Below are 19,120 nucleotides of genomic sequence, written 5' to 3' on the forward strand. Positions count from 1 at the left end.
CCCCCAGAGAATTTATTATTTTTGTAAGAGTGAGAAAGAGAGGGAGAGAGAGAATCGATCCAACTTTTCTACAAAACGTTATACCACTCCGGGTCAAGAGGGGCGATATAGCACGGACCGGTCAGATGACTACGCCGGATGGAAACATAACCGGAAGCGTCCCAGGGACTTTCCCTTTGACCTTCATCCTGGAATGATCTGATATCCTCGTGTCGGTGTTGTTCCCACATCATCATAATAAATGTTGATCCAGGTTCAACATTGCCAGTGACCAATCACATTGTTGTGACGTCCACCTCATCTGGAACAAGAGAGATATTTTATTTAAAAATAAATCACTTTTCCTGGAAACTTGGGTCCAAAATGGGATCCTATTGGTGGCTCAGCTGGTTAGTAAAGAGGGAGTACGACTTACTTACAATGAATTCCTTACATTTTATAATTTTCCCGTAAGTGTTTGGGAATTCTCAATGGTGCTTGGTGCCATACCCTCAGGTACTTTAATGTTATATAAAAACACTGACAGGTCAATATCTACCTCAGTCACTCTCCCTGATCCAGCTGAGTCAGCAGTGGGAAAAATCTGCTTTTCACAGGAACTTGGTAACAGCAATAAGACAATACGTAGTTTATTCCAAGAAGATATCATGTCTCTCACATATATATCTTACTGGAACCGACATGTTCCAGATATCACCTGGAAGACAGTCTGGATGATCCCATAAATATCTAATTGTAAACAAGGTGAAGGATATCTCATGTAAAATTCTTCATAAATGTTACCCAGCCAGTCACTATATGGTAACATTTAAAAGACACATAAATACTAATTGAACTTTCTGTGGGGATCATCTAGAAACTGTGGCACATCTTTTTTGGTACTGTTCCTCTACACAGAGATTCTGGAAGAATTTAGCAGTTTTGTTATTGTCCATATTTTAAGGGAGTTTTCTTAATGATGGGGAAATGTTTTATTCTGTTTCTTTAAGTTCACCAGGAAGAATGATAAATGTTTTTTACAATAAATTTGTTAATACTTTTGGCTAATTTTTTATCCATAAATGTAAGTTTATTAATAAAACACCATATTTCTGCCTTTTTATAAGGATATGGAATAGTACATACAATCAATATCAGACTCAACCAACAAAAAGGCTCTCAGAACAATATATATATGTTGATTTTTGCGCGTACTCATATAATATTTTTTTTACCCCTGGTTCTGTATGTTCATGTTCTGTTTCTTTTGTAAACGTCATCTGTTTGTATGTTGTATACTCATTGTGTTTCAATAAAGTTCAATTAAAAAAAGGTACATTCTAAATGAAGCTTCAGACGTCACTAATCACGTGACTCTGGCCAAACGAATCAAGCCTCGACACGTGCTTCTGAAGCAGCGTGTTGATCTTTTTCACACACGCACCGGAGCGTCAGTTTCAAGCGGACCATTGCTACCTCTCACATCTAAAGGTAAGTGTCAAGGTAACTTTGAACTGAGTTCGGTCAATCTCGAGTTTTTCGAAGTTTTCTGAATGAAGTTTTCTGTTGCTCTCTGTGAGAGGAGACCGTTAAAGGCGAGGCTCTCCAGAGTGTAGCAAAACAGGAGACCACAGCTGCTGGGTGTGTGTAAGTGTGCAAACGAATAGATTAGAAGTGCAAGTGAGCCACGAGCATAGAAAGCTCAAGTTTCGTGGTTTGTTTTTCTCACCACTGATCACGCGCTCAACACTCTACACATACTGGCATCACACGCGCGCTCTCGAGCATCAGTATTGTACAATTCTGGGCGTCACGTGAGTTGCAGGCGTTACCATATAACGGAAATCTCCATTGTTCTGTAGCAGTGGTTCTCAAACGTTTCACAATGAGTTTCACCCTTACGAGCGACATCACAGCACAGTAGTATAGGCAGTAGCGGTTTTTGATACGGGCGATTTTCATTTTCGCTGCACAGCTAAAGTGTGCAATTTACTTTGTGTGCACTCAAATGGAGTCGAGTCAACCAGCGCAACCTCTGGCCAAGTACCATAGCCTACAGCCAGATTAACTTGTGACACACACAGTAGCGGTTTTTGATACGGGCGGTTGCCCGTATCAAAAAATCGTGGTGGGGATTAGTTGTCTTTGCTTAATGATTGTTTTAGTCTTGACAATCCTCATTGCTGGCATTGCATCTTTCAATGCCAGCAATGCCAGGTATCAGTGCTCAAGCCTTTTGTGTTTGTTTCCAACAAGTTTCCCACCTCGGGAAGCAAAAATGTGTTCTTTTACTTGTCAGATGAACATATGAGACACTTTGACTCTTCAGTGCAGTGTGGAGCCTAACAAAGATCTGTTTTGTGTCCCAGCTGATCAGCAGGAGGAGAAGAGTCTGACGGAGCAGCAGAGGAACATTTTCAGCTACTTGGACTCAGCTCAGCCACTACAGAGGAAACTATGAGCTCAACACAGAAGGTGACAGACAGAGCAGGGCGATATGACCAAAAATATTTATCACGATATACATTTGAAAATGTGCGATAACGATGTAGCTGATGATATAATTGACACTAGACAAAATACTTTACAACTCCACAAAAAACACGGTAATAACGACGGCCTGCTAGCATGTCCTACCACAAATAGTGTTTGTTGTGTATCTGACGTACGAAAGCTAAACCAGTTCCACACCACTGAAGTTGAAGCATTTTTACAAACCAATTCTGGTTCATCTGTTTCATTCAACGATCCGCTTTCACCCTTCTCATTCTCCGTCACCGCCATGTTTTTTCCTCCATGTGCGTATGAAAACAAAAGCACTGCGCATGCGCGTTTTAACCATATTCTATCGTGATATTTCATTTTCTTATCGTTGCCCAACATTATACCGGTATTACCGTCAACGGTATGATATAGCCCAGCCCTACATGAAAGGCACCCTGATTGTGCACTAATCACACATTAAAATGATCAAAAGAGGCAAAACTGTGTGCCAGAGTCTCGGGTCAGCGTTTGTTTTTATGTCACAGCACCAGAACGATTGCAGGCGCTCATAAGAAGTTACCATAAATCACCACCTTTCATGGTCTCAGCACATCAACTGTTATTAAGAAAATGGGACAAGGCATAGCTATGGCTATGAAATGCTCTTTCTGTATCACTTCAATTATGAAAGATGTCATTAATGCACTAGTAATGTCTCATCTGGAGTATTGTTCAATCATTTGGTCAGCAGCTAATAAGACAGATCTTAACAGACTTCAGTTAGTCCAGAATAAGGCGTCCAGATTAGTGTTAAGATGTTCATACTATAATAATATTGATAAAATGCATAATCAACTTTCTTGGCTTCCTGTACAGGCTAAAATATTCTATGGCTTACTTGTATTTATAAAGAAAGCAATTCTGTTAAACACACCACATTTATTTCTGCTCAGCTGCAGTATCCAGATGAAATACATAATGATATTACACAGTTTTCAACAAACTGCAATTTAGTAAATGCTCGAGTTAAAAGTAACTTTTTGTAAAACTGTTATATTTAGAGCAACGTTTAAGTGGAATAAATTGCCTTATAAAATTAGAGAATTAGCAACTATTCAAAACTTCAACGAACACGTAAAAGCCGATTTACAGAACTTTTAGTTGTTGTAAATATTGTAAGAGATGGTTTGTTTTTGAAATTTGTGTAATGTGCCTCAATGTTGTTGTTGTTATTATTATTATTATTATTATTATTATTATTATGATTATTGATTGCTTATATTTTAACAATTGTGAAACCTCATTGTGGATGTAAGACCCAAATCATGTGGATATCTTGAATCCACTTTACTGTATAATATTTTATGTGATAGTATTTGACGGAAGACGAGCAACATCTGTTGTGGAAGCTAATGGGGTTCTTTTTGAATAAACAAATAAACAAACATAGGATTTATTATCACTGAATAATTATGTATAAATCTATACAAAATATAGAAATATGTATTAGAAACAACAAAATAATATAAATTATAAAATAATATAAGTGTGTGTGTGTGTGTGTGTGTACACAATCAGGAGGGATGGGCATGATTTTAGTGTTTGAACAGTCATGAATTATTTTTAACAGCAGGTTGGATGTAATGTGTTAGAACTACCAGCAGGTGGGGATAAGAGACCTTTAAGGTGTTTGGTGCCACACTCCACCTTCAGGTTTAAAACTAGTGTTAATGGAGGGAGTTTGAAGGTTGAGTTTGTTCCACGACTGCATTTCACTCACTGCCTCTGTTTGTATCTCTGTCACTGCAGGACCAACATGGAGCGAGAAGTCAGCGCTCTCAGGAGGCCGACAAACCTCACAGAAGAAAGGGAGAGAAAAAACACACCTGTGACGAGTGTGGGAAGGATTTTACTGTGAAGGCTAATCTAAAACGTCATCAGGTCATCCACACTGGAGAGAGACCATTCAGCTGTGACTTGTGTGGAAAGTCTTTTTCCTTGAAGGGTCACCTAAAAACACACCAACTCATCCACAGTGGAGTTAAAGCGTACAGCTGTGATCAGTGTGGCAGAGCTTTTACTCACAGTAGCAACTTACAGAGTCATCTAGTTACCCACTCTGGACTTAAGGCATACAGCTGTGACGAGTGTGGGAAGGATTTTGCTCTGAAGGCTGAACTAAAACAGCATCAGGTCATCCACACTGGAGAGAGACCGTTCAGCTGTGACTTGTGTGGAAAGTCTTTTTCCTGGAAGCGTTACCTAAAAACACACCATCTCATCCACAGTGGAGTTAAAGCGTACAGCTGTGATCAGTGTGGCAGAGCTTTTACTCACAGTAGCAGCTTACAGAAGCATCTAGTTACCCACTCTGGAATTAAGGCATACAGCTGTGACATCTGTGGAAAAACTTTCAGCCGGAGAGGGAACCGAAATATACACCTACGCATTCACACCAGACATGATGTGTACTGCTGTGAACAGTGTGGCAAATACTTTACAACAGATGCACAGTTAAAACGACACATGTTTACCCACACTGAGGGACGACCTTATAAATGTGACCTGTGTGAGAAGACTTTTAAAGCTCCACATCACCTGAGACTACACCAACAGATCCACACCAGAAAGAGACTCAACAAGTGCAGTTACTGTGAGGTATGTATTTATATTGTTATCTTGTCATTTTAGCCTGACTGTTTGGAACAACTCTGCTCATTAAACTGTGTTAGCATGTTAGCAATTCTACTGCATGGAAAAGCAGCTCTGAGTGATTATTCACATTTTCATGTCAGTTATGATTTTAGTATTACTGTAGTATTATGGTGGTAGTATTGTAGTTATTGCAGCCCAGTAAACTGAGTGTGTTAACTGAAACAGTCAAATGTAATTGGACGTCTGCAGAGATGCTCTTTATTTCAGGCGACGTTCAGGATAAAAATGTTGAAGGACTGACTTACACTGTCTTTGTGTCTTTGTTTAGAAGCAGAGCGACACAGATGGATCCAGTTCTCAACCCTGTCATCACCGTGGTGGTGGGAAAGACTTTCGTTGTGACCTTTGTGGAAAAACTTTCAGTTGGCAAAAGACCCTAAAAACACATCAACGTAGACACACTGGAGACAAACTGAAATACTGCAAAGAATGTGGGAGTAGCTTCACCACATCACATCACTTAAAACGACATGAACTGATTCACAGTGGGGTTAAAAAGCACCTCTGTGATCAGTGTGGGTCATCCTTCACCACTGCATGGGAGCTTAAAACACACAAACGAGTCCACACAGGAGAGAAACCATACAAGTGCAGACACTGTGACAAAAGCTTCTCACGATCAGGTCATCGTAACAGGCACGACTGTACACACGTGGAAGGAAACTACAGCTGTGACCAGTGTGACAAGAGCTTCAGGAATCTCAGTTCATACTCCGAACACAAACGATCCCACGTTACTAATAAACTGTTTCACTGTTACCAATGTGCCCAAACATTCACCTCATTGTCTGCTCTGTGCAAACATCAGCGTGATCACTCGGGGCTGAAATCACTCTCATCACTGGATCACAGTGAATCTGAAGAGACAGAAAGATCCTCTGGTTTCAGTGTCAGACTCAAAAAGCTTGAGATCAGGCTCCACAGAGTTCAGATAGAATCATTTAAACTTGTGTTGAACTGAACTGGTTGCTGGGCTGAACTTCTACATAATACAGATTTACATGGGATCTTATTTTCTGTCGTTTTACTGAGTCAGTTTTGTCCTTTTTTCTCTGTCCTGGTTTTGCTCGTCTGTAAATAATTGAAACTCAGTCAAATAGTTCATTGTTCTCCAGCAAAACGTTTTGGAAACTCATGTTTAACCTTTAAACTCTGACATGTTTTAGCACACAAGGCTTCATCGGGGAGTTCACTCATGATTGGACCATGAGAATAAAGGTTTTTAGTTCTTTCAAAGAGAGTCTTGGAGGTGTTTGATGTTTTTGTTTTTTCTGAAACCACCTGAAAGAAAAACTATTTTTCTTACTTCATGTAGTGTGGAAGTTTTTAATGTTTCTTCATTTGTGATGTTCTTGAATGTGTTCACATGAAGATGGTACAAATAAACTGTCCTTTTAGCTTTAGCTCCTAATTTATTCATTATTTGTGGATGATCGGCTTTTCTCTCTTGTTTATTTATCGCGCTAAACAACAGCAGCACGTTTTAGCTAGATCAGCTGTTGTTAGAATTCATTTGATTTTAATTTCTAGTATCAGCTGATTTTTGCTGGAGCCACAGCTTTAAAAACGGCTGGTCCAAACCAGGAGATGTCCTTACTGAATCATCAGAGCTGAACTGGTGATCGAGAAACAGGTTTACCTTTTAGGTGACATGAATGGGTGGAAGGGAAGTTATGAACTGTTTCTGAGAGACGAATAACACCAAGCTCCTTTTCTGTGTAGCTGACAGCTGGTAACTGTGCAGGGGCGGATCTAGCAAAGCTTTTGCCAGGGCGCCAGGTGGGGCATTAACAGGGAAAGGGGGGCACAAAGATATACTTTTCTTTCTTACTCTCATATAAAATATTTAGCTTTTATTAAATAGTTATCTGAATCTTACAACCAAAGTTTGTATAATAATACACAAGATTGGCTGTAGACCATTATTAATCATTCAGAACACTGTGTAAAAATAAAAAGTGAATGCAAAAGTGCATAAATATTTATTTTACATGTTTGATGTGTGTGGCGGGGCGTGGTCTGCAGTGCTGCTGCAGGGGAGGTGGACCTACGGGCGTAAAGTCTGTGCTCTCTCGGTTGTTTTTTGGGTGTGTGTTGGGCTGTGAGTTGAAAAGCTACAGCCGGCTGTGTGGGTACACCAACCATGTGTGAAAAGTGGTCCATAACTTAATGCTTCAAAGCATGTTCATGCAAACATTGTCGGGTCTGCTGTGGTACAATGGGACTTCTGCTCATGAACCTCTGCGCACAGCGTCTGCAAATCAGGGCTGTACGAAGTCACCTCATCTTTACACAAAACTGTAAGCTGTTATCTGTGAGGCGCGAGCGGTGTTTGTTTTTACCATAGTTCATGGTGGAGAATGGCTGCTCTGCTGAGTTTTGCTCTCTGTAGCCGTATGAATGGCAAACTACACTGATTAGCAGCGGCATAGGCACACTTAAAATTTCTTCTGAAATTTTCGCTTTCTAGTTTTTAGTTGTTCTGCTGCCTAAATACCACAGGGTGTAATTATGAAGTTATTGAGCTGCACATACTTTACAACCTGCTTAAGCTCGAGGTCACAGCGTCTGTAAGAATTGAACAGAAACATCTGTCCTTCTGAAAATCGCCCAAAGGCACGGAGACAAACTCAAAGGATGCAACCTGTAACTTTCTCTTCCTTCATGTCAGTACCATCATCGATTATTTATATTAAATGCATATAGCAACAGTAACACTTTAATTTGGATTTCATGATTTCTGTAACTGGAAAATATTTTGTTTAAAGACAGAAGTGACTGCGTAGTTGCAAAATTAAAGTGAAATATTTAATAGTCTAATAACAGATTAAATGCTATGTTGAGGCTGTCGTTTCAGGAGGAGAGAAGCTGCAGAGAGGCGTGTAAGACTGCAACTCTGCTTCCTGGTCCCAGCTCTGGATAGTCATATTTTAGGGGGTTTAATAAATGTGTCCATATTTCTAGAAATGAGAGCTGCTCCATCCAAAGTGGGATGGATGCCATCTCTCCTAACAAGACCAGGTTTCCTCGAGAAGGTTTGCCAATCATCTATGAAGCCCACATCGTTTCTTGGACACCACTCAGACAGCCAGCAACTTAAGGAGAAGAGACAATACAGCGTGTTTCTCTGCTCCCGTTAAGCATGTCTGTTGTAGCCTGCGCTTTATAATTGTCTCTTTGATTATTCAAACAGTGTTTAAAATGTGACTCGTTTGTTATCCAAAAACATTTTATCTATGTTACTGATTTAAAATTATATGTATATATTTCAAGTTTCTTAGCTCAAACAGACTCTTGAGCATATTCATATAGCAAATCCACATAACCAGTCTGCACCAGTAAACACAGAAGTACGTCAAATCTTGACTAAAATTCTTGTTTATCTACTTCATGCACATTGCACGCACAAGAATTCAAATCTCTGTATCACAATGATTTCGTTAAAGACTTATTATTTTATGGGGGCAATATCACAATTTACCGTAGATCATTAATAGCAGGGCTGTAGAGTGCGACCAATTTGGTCGCAAATGCGACCAAATTTCTCCATGGTGCGACTAATAAAAAATACTTGGTTGCACCGGTGCGACCAAGTAAAAAAAATACTTGGTCGCACCGGTGCAACCAAGTATTTTCTCGGAAAAAAAGTTTCAGCAACCCTGAAAGTCTCCGTGTGTTCAACAACAGGCACACATTATGCCCATGTCGTGTTCTAAACCAATCAGAGATACTCAGAGGCGGGGACCTCTGTGATTGGCCGTGGTCCAGATATTCCTGCAGACCTACTTGTGTTTACGTTTGAAAGTGCGGGCAGATAGAGAAGAGTGAGTAGCCCAGGTCAGAAGTGTATGAAGTTGGTATTGAGAAAATATGAAAAGAACAATTGATAACTTTTTCGTTAAGTTAAGGCCTGATCAGTCCAAAATTCTGAGCCAGCGCTCTGACACGGAGCCATCAACCTCTCCGTTTTTGTCAAACACTGGTCCGGAGACGGCATCAGAAAATGAGCCACATACGATCGACTCCCAGCCGGAGTCCACTGAAAGTAAAAGTGAGAAAATGTATAGATTTCGAATCGAGTGGCTTGACCAGTTTCCCTGGCTAAGATACAGCCAAGCTGACAATATGATGCACTGCATTTATTGTCGCGAGTGTGGAAAGACCATGGCCGGCAACACAGCATTTGTCACTGGTGCTAATACGTTTCGAATTGAAACGCTGAAAAAGCATACAGCATCGAGAAGACACATTATATGCCGCGATAAATGCTCTGCCAAAATGTCCCCGCTCCCCACTGCCTTTCAGCGGCAGGCAGGAGTAAACAGGTCATCGGAGGAGGCCGAGATGATCATTAAGTTTAACATCGCCTACAATATTGCAAAAGAAGAAGTTCCGTTTACTAAATTCAAGTCAGAAATAACTCTTCACAGGAAAAATGGCTTGGACATAAACCCCACATACAGCAATGATGTTGCGTGCGCCCAGTTTATAGGCGTAATCGCTGACACACTGAAAAAAAAGACGTCAGTGGAAATTGCGAACAGTACATACATGGCCTTCCTGATCGATGGAGACACAGACATCGCCACAAAAGAATGTGTCATTGTGTACGCTCGTATCTTGCAAAAAGGAAGACCAGCGAATATACTGATTGGACACATTGAGGTCCAGCATGCCCATGCCCAAGGTAAGCCATGTCATGTCACGTAGCCTATGTATATGATTAATAATATTACATCGTGTTACTGAATTAACCATATCTAGCATGTTCTTATCATTGAAAATTAAACATAGCAATAATACATGAATATAGAAACTCAAACTGAAAAAGACTGCATTGTAAACTCTTGATCTGATAAGTAAATGGTATTTTTTTTTAATTTGTTTAGGAATTTATGCTGCCTCAAAGAAAGCATTTGCTGCTCTTGGGGACCAGTGCAGTAACTGGTTGGATAAAATCATTGCTATGGGGGCTGATGGAGCTGCTGTTAATTTGGGCAGCAAAGGGGGTGTCAAGTTAATCATTTTGAAAGGTTGTTAGTTAATCATTTACAAATCAAAAAAACCGTGAACATGTAAAACTGAGGTGTTAAGTAATGCAGTTTAAAAATTTGGGTACGCCTAACTTTTGTGCTTGTACGCCTAAATTTTGTGCTGGTGCGCCTAAATTTTATTTTTAGGCGCACCAGTGCAACCATGGCAAAAAGTTAGTCTAGAGCCCTGAATAGGGAACAAAAAAGAAGGATCACATCGGCAATGTTGCTGGGAGACAGAAGTCTTGACACGTGCTTATAACTTAAAACACAAAAAACTCAGTTACAGCTGGTAAAATTTATGATATATACCAGACTTTCACAGTCTGCATCTTTACAGGGTTTTTTTTTCTGCTTTTGTTCACTCCTAGTGTGATTAAAAAACAACAAACACAGAGCCCACTAACTATTAGCAGCTTTCCCCCCCTAAATAGTTAGTTGACTGAGAGAAATGCAATCCATTATTGTGAACGCTGAAGGAGATGTGCTCCATAGTCAAACTTATATTTCCTTAAATTACATCCAATGTTCTGTTTAATTCCGGCATCCCTTCATGGTTTGATGGAAAATTGGTTAAACCATTGCTCAACTTATGTGTGAATGACAGCAGATAATTTTGATGAAACTGACCCCGTAAGTACATTGCAGCTGAGTCGAGGGCTCGTGGAAATAAGGTCAGGAGATGTCTGGTGTGACTGCGCGTGTGGTCTGTCCATTTGGGACGTCTGACAGACACATTAGTGCAACTCAGAGTGTGAGCAGCAACTCCTGTATACTAAACATAAGAAAAGTAATTTGTAGTGTTTCTTTTTTTAAACTGAGATTCCAGGTGTTATGGTACGGACTAATTCAATGGTTCATGCAGCACCCTCTGGTGGTTGTGTCGTGTGTGTTTGTTGTTGCATCTTGGCAATAAACGAAGTCGCCTTGTTAAGACAGAGCTGTCTCAGTCTCGTTAATGTTGCTGCTATCATCACCCGGTAATCTACCAAAAGATGGTGTCAGAAGTAATCAGGAGAGAAGAAGAACGTCACGATAACGAAAGCTTTCTCACCGGAGAGAACCTGCCCTGCAAGTTTGCATTAACAGCCACAGTAAGAGCTAAGCTAACAAATTAGCAAACGCTAAATAGCATCTCGCGACTAGCAGCATGGCAGCTGCGCCGGCAGCCTTCCAAGTATCACCGCCACCGAAGTTCGACTTTTCAAACCAGAAGTGTGGCCGAATTGGATCCGACGCTTTGAGAGGTTCAGGATAGCATCCGGACTCGAGCTACAATCGGACGAAAACCAGGTTATCACTCTGATATATACAATGGGCGATGAAGCTGAAGACGTGATCACTTCGTTGAACCTGACCGAAGAGGAGGCGAGTACCACACTCTCAAAGACAAACTTGAGGCACACTTTGTAGTCAGAAGAAATGTTATCTTTGAACGTGCAAAGTTCAACCAAAGACAGCAAGAAGCAGGAGAGACTGCAGACGGGTTTATTACATCGCTATATGCCTTGGCTGAGCATTGTGGCTACGGGGCGCTGCACAGTGAAATGATAAGAGACAGACTCGTTGTTGGAATAAGAGACAAGAGGCTCTCGAAGCAACTGCAAATGGACGCGGAGCTCACGTTAGAAAAAGCAGTGATACGGATTCGCCAAAGTGAGCTTGTTAAGAAGCAGCAGGATCTTCTTAAAAACAACTTCAAGCAGGAAAATCCTTGTAATGTGGACGTCATTAAAGAAAAAGTAAAACACTTCAAACCAAGAAAGACTGTGCCACAAAACACAGAGAGGAATGTGAAAAGCCAATGCAGCCAATGTGGAAAGACACCCTTTCACAGCAAGAACCTGTGCCCAGCCAAAGAGGTACTCTGCAATCAGTGTAAAAAGAAAGGTCGCTATGCAAGAGTGTGCAGGTCTGGGGCAGTGGGAGAAATACGTGCAGCAGGTGGTGACAGTGAAGAAAGGGAGGTAGCATTTTTGGGAACAGTAGCCTCAGAGAGAAATGAGGATGCGTGGTTGACTAAAATAAAAGTTAACAATGTGGACTGCTGGCTCAAAATTGACACAGGAGCGGACGTAACCGTCTTGCCTGAAAAGCACAAAAACCACAGCTGCAACCCACAGATCTGAAACTGTATGGGGCGGGAATGTCTCCACTAGCAGTTAGAGGGAAATTTACTGCTAACCTGAGCACTCCAAGCAAAACTACAGTACAACCTGTGTATGTAGTAGCAGACCTGATGCAAGGGTTACTTAGCTGCCCAGCAAGTGTAGCACTTGGGTTAGTGGCCAGAGTAGAAGCAGTGTCACTCACTTCGGTAGAGGCAGTAAAGCAGCAGTTTCCAAAACTATTCAGCGGGTTAGGCCGAATGGAGGGGGAATACAAAATTGAGCTTAAAGCATATGCTTAGCCATTTGCCCTGTCAAGCCCAAGAAGGGTCCTACTTCCCCTGTTGCCCAAAGTCAAAAGAGAGCTTCCTCGTATGGAAGAGTTAGGGGTAATCTCCAGAGTAGAGCAGCCTACTGACTGGTGTGCAGGAATGGTTCCAGTACCTAAACCAAACAAAGATGAAGTGCGTGTGTGCGTGGACTTGACCAAACTGAACAATTCTGTGAAAAGAGAAAGACACATGTTGCCATCAGTTGAGCACACCCTAGGACAGCTAGAGGGCGCAAAGTTGTTCTCAAAACTCGATGCTAACTCAGGATTTTGGCAAATACCTTTGTCCAAGCATTCAGCTCTCCTCACAACCTTCATCACACCATTCGGAAGGTACTGTTTCATTAGACTCTGTTTCGGCATATCCTCAGCACCTGAGCATTTTCAAAAATGAATGTCTCAGCTTTTGGAGGGGCTGGACGGAGTTGTCTGCCAAATGGATGACATTCTGGTTTATGCTGACACACAGGCCCAGCACGACAAGAGACTGGTCGCAGTCCTTGAACGGCTCACAAAAGCTGGGGTGACATTGAAAAGTGAGAAATGTGAGTTTGCAAAGACCTCAATCAAGTTCCTCGGACAGATCATTGACACTACAGGAGCCAAAGCAGACCCAGAAAAAGTGAAAGCGGTCAGCAACATGGACGCACCCACCGATGTGGGTGGAGTGAGATGATTCCTGGGAATGGTTAACCATCTAGACAAGTACCTTCCCCACTTAGCAGAGAAAACACAGCCATTGAGAGAACTACTCAGTACCAAAAACATGCGGTGTTGGAGTGAGGCTCAACAAACTGTGTTTGACAACATTAAGTCAGAACTGAGTAAACCACCGAACTTGGCACTCTACAACCCCAAAGCACAAACAACAGTATCAGCTGATGCATCCTCCTATGGACTAGGAGCGGTGCTACTTTAGGAACAAGAGGATGACACAACCAAGCCAGTGGCCTTCGCTTCAAGAGCATTAACCCCCACAGAACAAAGGTATGCTCAAATAGCGAAGGAAGCACTAGCCATAACCTGGGCATGCGAGCGAGTCTCTGATTTTCTTATAGGCATTGAGTTCCATGTTGAGACAGATCACAAGCCGTTAGTACCACTTTTGGGCTCCAAGAACTTAGACGAACTGCAACCACGAATACAAAGACTGAGAATGAGATTAATGAGGTACTCTTTCACCATCTCACATGTCCTGGGCAAACACATAGCAACTGCAGACGTGCTGTCCAGAGCACCAGAAAGGATGGTTTGTGACGAGACATTAAGAGACGAAATAGACCTGTATGCACATCAGGTGATTTCAGGTCTTCCTGCAACAGAGGAGAGACTACAACAAATAAGAGAGCAGCAAGACAAAGACGAAACACTAAAACAAATCAAACTCTACTGCAAGAATGGCTGGCCGGTCAAACTCAAGATACCAGGTCCATGTTTCCCATACCACCAGCACGCAGGAGACCTGACTGCTGAAAATGAACTTCTCCTAAAAGGTATGCATATAGTGATTCCAAAGATATTAGAAAAAGATGTTTTGACATGACTGCACACAGGTCACCAGGGCATTGTAAAGTCCAGGGAACGAGGCAAGTAGTCGTATGGTGGCCAGGACTGAACTCTCAACTACAACAGCTGGTAGCAGAATGTGAGACATGTGCAAAGGTGAGACCGCAACCCAGGGAAACACTCATGCCAACTGAGTTTCCTACATGGCCGTGGGAGTTAGTTGGTGCTGATCATTTTGAGTGCAGTAACAGCCAGTATTTGGTTGCAGTGGACTATTTCTCACGATACATAGAAATAGCTAAGCTGTCCTCTACCACATCAGCAGCAGTGATTGACCACTTAAAGTCCATATTCACATGCCACGGCATACCAACAGAGTTAAGGTCAGATAATGGCCCACAATTCTCCTCAGAACACTTCCAAAAGTTTGCTTCAGAGTGGGGCTTTGCCCACACCACTTCCAGTCCGAGATTCCCTCAGAGCAATGGTGAGGCTGAAAGAGCAGTGAGAACAGTAAAGAGCCTTCTACAGAAAGAAGGAGACCCATATCTCGCTCTCATGGCATATGTCCACTTGCCAATGGACATAGCCCTGCAGAGCTTCTCATGGGGAGGAAACTTCGTACCACAGTTCCCATACTTCCATCCTGCCTCAACCCAGGCTGGACAAACATCACTAAACTGAGAGAGAGAGAAGAAAAGGAGAGAGAAAAACAGTGGAAATGGTTCAACAACAGACACAGAGCACAAGACCTCACTGGACTACACCCAGGAGATCAAGTTTGGATCACGGACATGAAAACAAATGGGACTATATCAAGCAGAGCAGATACACCACGTTCTTACCTTGTGGAGACCCCGAGGGGGCTTCTACGTCGAAACAGGAGCCATCTCATCACACTAAAAGGGACCAAGACTGAACCAACTGAACAACCAGAGAACCAGAGAACAGCAGCAGCCCTGTTTCGAACCAGGTTCAGCAGTCTCTTATACCACCAAGTAACCAGACTACTGAAAGAAGATATCCTACAAGAGACAGAAACCCACCGAGGTACCTTAAGGACTTTGATTTAGGTAGAAGGTACTCACGAGCACCTGAGTGACCCGCCCGGGGCAGAATAATCCCCTCACTCAGTTGAAGGACTGGGTTGTCTACCCCACCTTCATAGTTAGAATAAGTTCACACAGTTAAATAAATAATAGTTATAAATAAAAGCAATAAAAGTTTGTTATAGATTTGAGTTAATGTAACAGCCTTGGAGTATCCAGCTATAAGTTAAGTTGCAGTAATTTCAGTATTGACATAAAAGTGGATTATTACAGAAAATATTATAGTTTATAATGTACTCAGAAGGGGGGATGTTATGGTAAGGACTAATTCAATGGTTCATGCAGCACCCTCTGGTGGTTGTGTCGTGTGTGTTTGTTGTTGCAGTTTGGCAATAAACGAAGTCGCCACGTTAAGACAGAGCTGTCTCAGTCTCGTTAATGTTGCTGCTATCATAAACCAGGGATCTACCAAAACACCAGGGATCATGCTTATATGGTTTTGTTTTATTCAAAAACAGGTTAGTTTAGCGATCGTGTAACTGTGTCCTTGACCTTTTTACCGGCTTGAGGAGTTGGTTCCCTGGTGCCGATATTTGGGATGGTTCAAACGCAGAGTCTCCAAAGGCAAACAAAAGGTTATTTTACACGTTATTTCTTAAATAGTATAAATGGGATGGGATGATGTTCGATAAAAGTAATAAACAATAAATGTAAATCTGTTTTTTTAACTTTTCAGACTCATTTACCCACTCCAGTGACATCGATAAAAAAAAGATCATGGCTTTAAAGAGATTATGAACAAAATGCATTACATTTTGTTTTTTGCTACATTAACAACTTTTCCAACTCTGATTCTCTGCAGGACCAACACGGACACCAGTTTAGACTGAAATCCAGTTCCGACGGCATACGCAACATGTTCAAGCTTGCACGGAGGCATCTTTCTTTCAGCTTAACGAGTGAACCGTCAGCTCGTTCAAACACACGTTAAAGTCCGTTTGGCTCGACACCACCGAACAGAGACAGCAATATAACATAGCTAACATTAACAGTGCAGTGAATCCTGCTTGTGCCGTGATATTCAGGACTGCAAACCGAGCAGCATCACTGACTTTCAGCTTGTTGTGTTTGTGGATATATGACTGACTTTAATTATCCATAAAATCATCACATTCTCTGTAAGATTAAGGTCGACTATTGAACAGCGAATATTTTAAAGGCTTTAAAACCAAGTCAGTACAAACATCACTAATGTCACATAACTCTGCCGACATGTGGCCAACAGTAATGCTTTAATGTTCTTCATTATTAAACATTTGCAAATAAATAAGTGACATAATATTCAGTAAGGCAAGTTTATTTATATAGCACAATTCAACAATAAGGTCATTCAAAGTGCTTTACAGAGACATTAAAAAACAACAATAAAAAGCATGATTTAAAATTGATTAAAAAGAATTTAAGCTTAAAAGTGTGGATTTGGTGCTTTATTCAAATGCAGCTGAGAACAGGTGAGTCTTCAACCTGGATTTAAATAAACTGAGTGTTTCAGCTGATCTGAGGTTTCTGGGAGTTTGTTCCAGATATATGGAGCATAAAAGCTGAATGCAGCTTCTCCGTGTCTGGTTCTGACTCTGGGAACTGATAAAAAAAACGGATTCAGGTGACCTGAGGGATCTGGAAGGTTCATACTGGGTCAGGAGGTCACTGATGTATCTTGGTCCTAAACCATTCAGAGCTTTATAGACCAGCATCAGAACTTCAAAGTCTATCCTCTGACGGACAGGCAGCCAGAGTAAAGACCTCAGAGCTGGACTGGTGTGGTCCACTTGTTTGGTCTTAGTGAGGACTCGAGCAGCAGAGTTCTGAATGAGCTGCAGTTGTCTGACTGATTTTTTAGGTAGACCTGTAAAGATGCTGTTACAATAATCAAGCCTACTAAAAATGAATGCATGGACTAGTTTTTCCAGGTCCTGTTGAGACATCATAACAGTACTTACTTTTAAACGTTTACTCTTTGGCCGCTCCGCTTCCAACGTTTTTTTTCGGCAAAATTATCCACACCCACCGCCGCGCTATGCAATCTGGGATGTGTTGGGCCACGAAGTCTACACGACACATCTTTAGAATTCAGGGAAATGAAGGACACATTTGAGGGCCGCATTTCGAGCAGGCTTCGAATTGGAACAGCCTTTGTCACGTTGCTGTGACGTAATCGGCCTTAAAACGTGGCCTTTAAGGCTGCAGACCCTGAATTGGGATACAGCCCAGGAGTGACATGTTTAGCCACATGTTCTCCTTAAGTTGCTGGCTGTCTGAGTGGTGTCCAAGAAACGATGTGGGCTTCATAGATGATTGGCAAATCTTCTGGAGGAAACCTGGTCTTGTTAGGAGAGACGGCATCCATCCCACTTTGGATGGAGCAGCTCTCATTTCTAGAAATATGGACACATTTATTAAACCCCCTAAAATATGACTATCCAGAGCTGGGACCAGGAAGCAGAGTTGCAGTCTTACACGCCTCTCTGCAGCTTCTCTCCTCCTGAAACGACAGCTTCAACACATAATCTGTTATTAGACTATTAAATATTTCACTTTAATGTTGCAACTACACACTCACTTCTGTCTTTAAACAAAATAATATTACAGAAATCATGAAATCCAAACTAAAGTGTTACTGTTGCTATATGCATTTAATATAAATAATCGATGATGGTACTGACATGAAGGAAGAGAAAGTTACAGGTTGCATCCTTTGAGTTTGTCTCTGTGCCTTTGGGCGATTTTTATGACAGATGTTTCTGTTCAATTCTGAAATCCATTTTTCAAACACAAACACTATTTTAAAGCTTTTAAAGATATTAATGATAATGTTACGTTCCCCCCGAAGGGGTCTAGGCATGTGAGTGAGGGGACCAGTAACAAATGAGTCCAGAACAGAATGAAAGGAAAACAGACCAGTGTTTTCAGTAAATAAAATAGTCTTTATTATAGATCATCTTAACATAAAGAGCCGGCAACGCCGTTTTACCAATAACACTTGGAAAAAGAGAAAAAGGGTTGCAACAACAAAGAACACAATAACCAAACAAAAACTCCACACCACGAGGAGGTACTTCCAGGGGCCCACAAGCTCACCCTGTCACTAACAGCAGCTGGCTTTACTGCTGCCAAGGCCCACAAGCCCACACTACTCACGCAAAGCAGCTATGCTGTTTCCACAACTCCACACTTTGAGCAGGCAAGGCTCACAAGCCCACACTACTCACGCAAAGCAGCTATGCTGTTTCCACAACTCCACACTTTGAGCAGGTTAACCACACACAACGCAGAGACACCAGAGAACACCCCACCCTGTTCACAGTTCATCCCCAGCTTATATGACCTCCGAGAGGTGATTGCTGACTGGGCCCAGGTGGTAAATGAGTCCAATGAGCAGCAGCTGTGTCCTGGGGAGAGAGAAGAGCAAGAGAGAGACGGGGGGTGGAGCAAAAGAGGAGGAGGCGGAGAAAAACACCACGCCCACACAAGGGCAGTATCAGGAGGCCCAGCTAGGGCCGTAACACCCCCTCCCATAAATACAAACCAGTGGTTTGTCATAGAACGTCCTACCCAGCTTTTAAACATATCACCTACCATCCACCATAATAACGGTTAGGCATACCCTGCCGAATCTGCCAAGACCTTTTTGATGGGTTGAAAACACTGCACGGGGTTGGCTCAAGTCCCTCAACATAGTGTCCCAAATGACAGCCAAATGTTTTTTGAGCCATCACATATGGAGAACCCATCAGGCAGCTAGAAGGCCTTACAGCAACACTTCTGACGCTTCTTCGCTAGGTCATGGCAAAAGGCATGCTGGTTAGCCAGAGGTGCAGGTTGAAATGGTTGTGTCACACACAATCTATCACACTG

At 41.9% G+C, this 19,120-nt stretch overlaps 2 protein-coding genes across 8 annotated transcripts in view; one reads left to right on the plus strand and one right to left on the minus strand.

Moving 5' to 3' along the window:
* Nucleotides 1-6,581, plus strand: part of LOC308385446 (uncharacterized protein) — a 538,971-nt gene extending 532,390 nt beyond the window's left edge. For 5 of the 7 annotated variants that reach the window (XM_080864346.1, XM_080864344.1, XM_080864345.1 and 2 more), the window contains exons 3-4: nt 4,273-5,121; nt 5,447-6,581. In XM_080864346.1, the coding sequence (XP_080720472.1) occupies nt 4,273-5,121; nt 5,447-6,139 (1,542 nt within the window). In that variant the 3' untranslated portion in view covers nt 6,140-6,581. Of the gene's footprint in view, nt 1-1,358; nt 1,471-2,348; nt 2,455-4,272; nt 5,122-5,446 lie in introns of those variants that run through there. The other 2 variants (XM_080864339.1, XM_080864347.1) reach the window with 2 other exon arrangements.
* Nucleotides 1-19,120, minus strand: part of LOC308385445 (uncharacterized protein) — a 227,905-nt gene that overhangs the window by 70,421 nt on the left and 138,364 nt on the right. The window lies entirely within an intron of this gene.

Source organism: Rhamphochromis sp. 'chilingali' (assembly GCF_963969265.1).
Source record: "Rhamphochromis sp. 'chilingali' genome assembly, chromosome: 18".
NCBI classification, from domain to species: Eukaryota; Metazoa; Chordata; class Actinopteri; order Cichliformes; family Cichlidae; genus Rhamphochromis; species Rhamphochromis sp. 'chilingali'.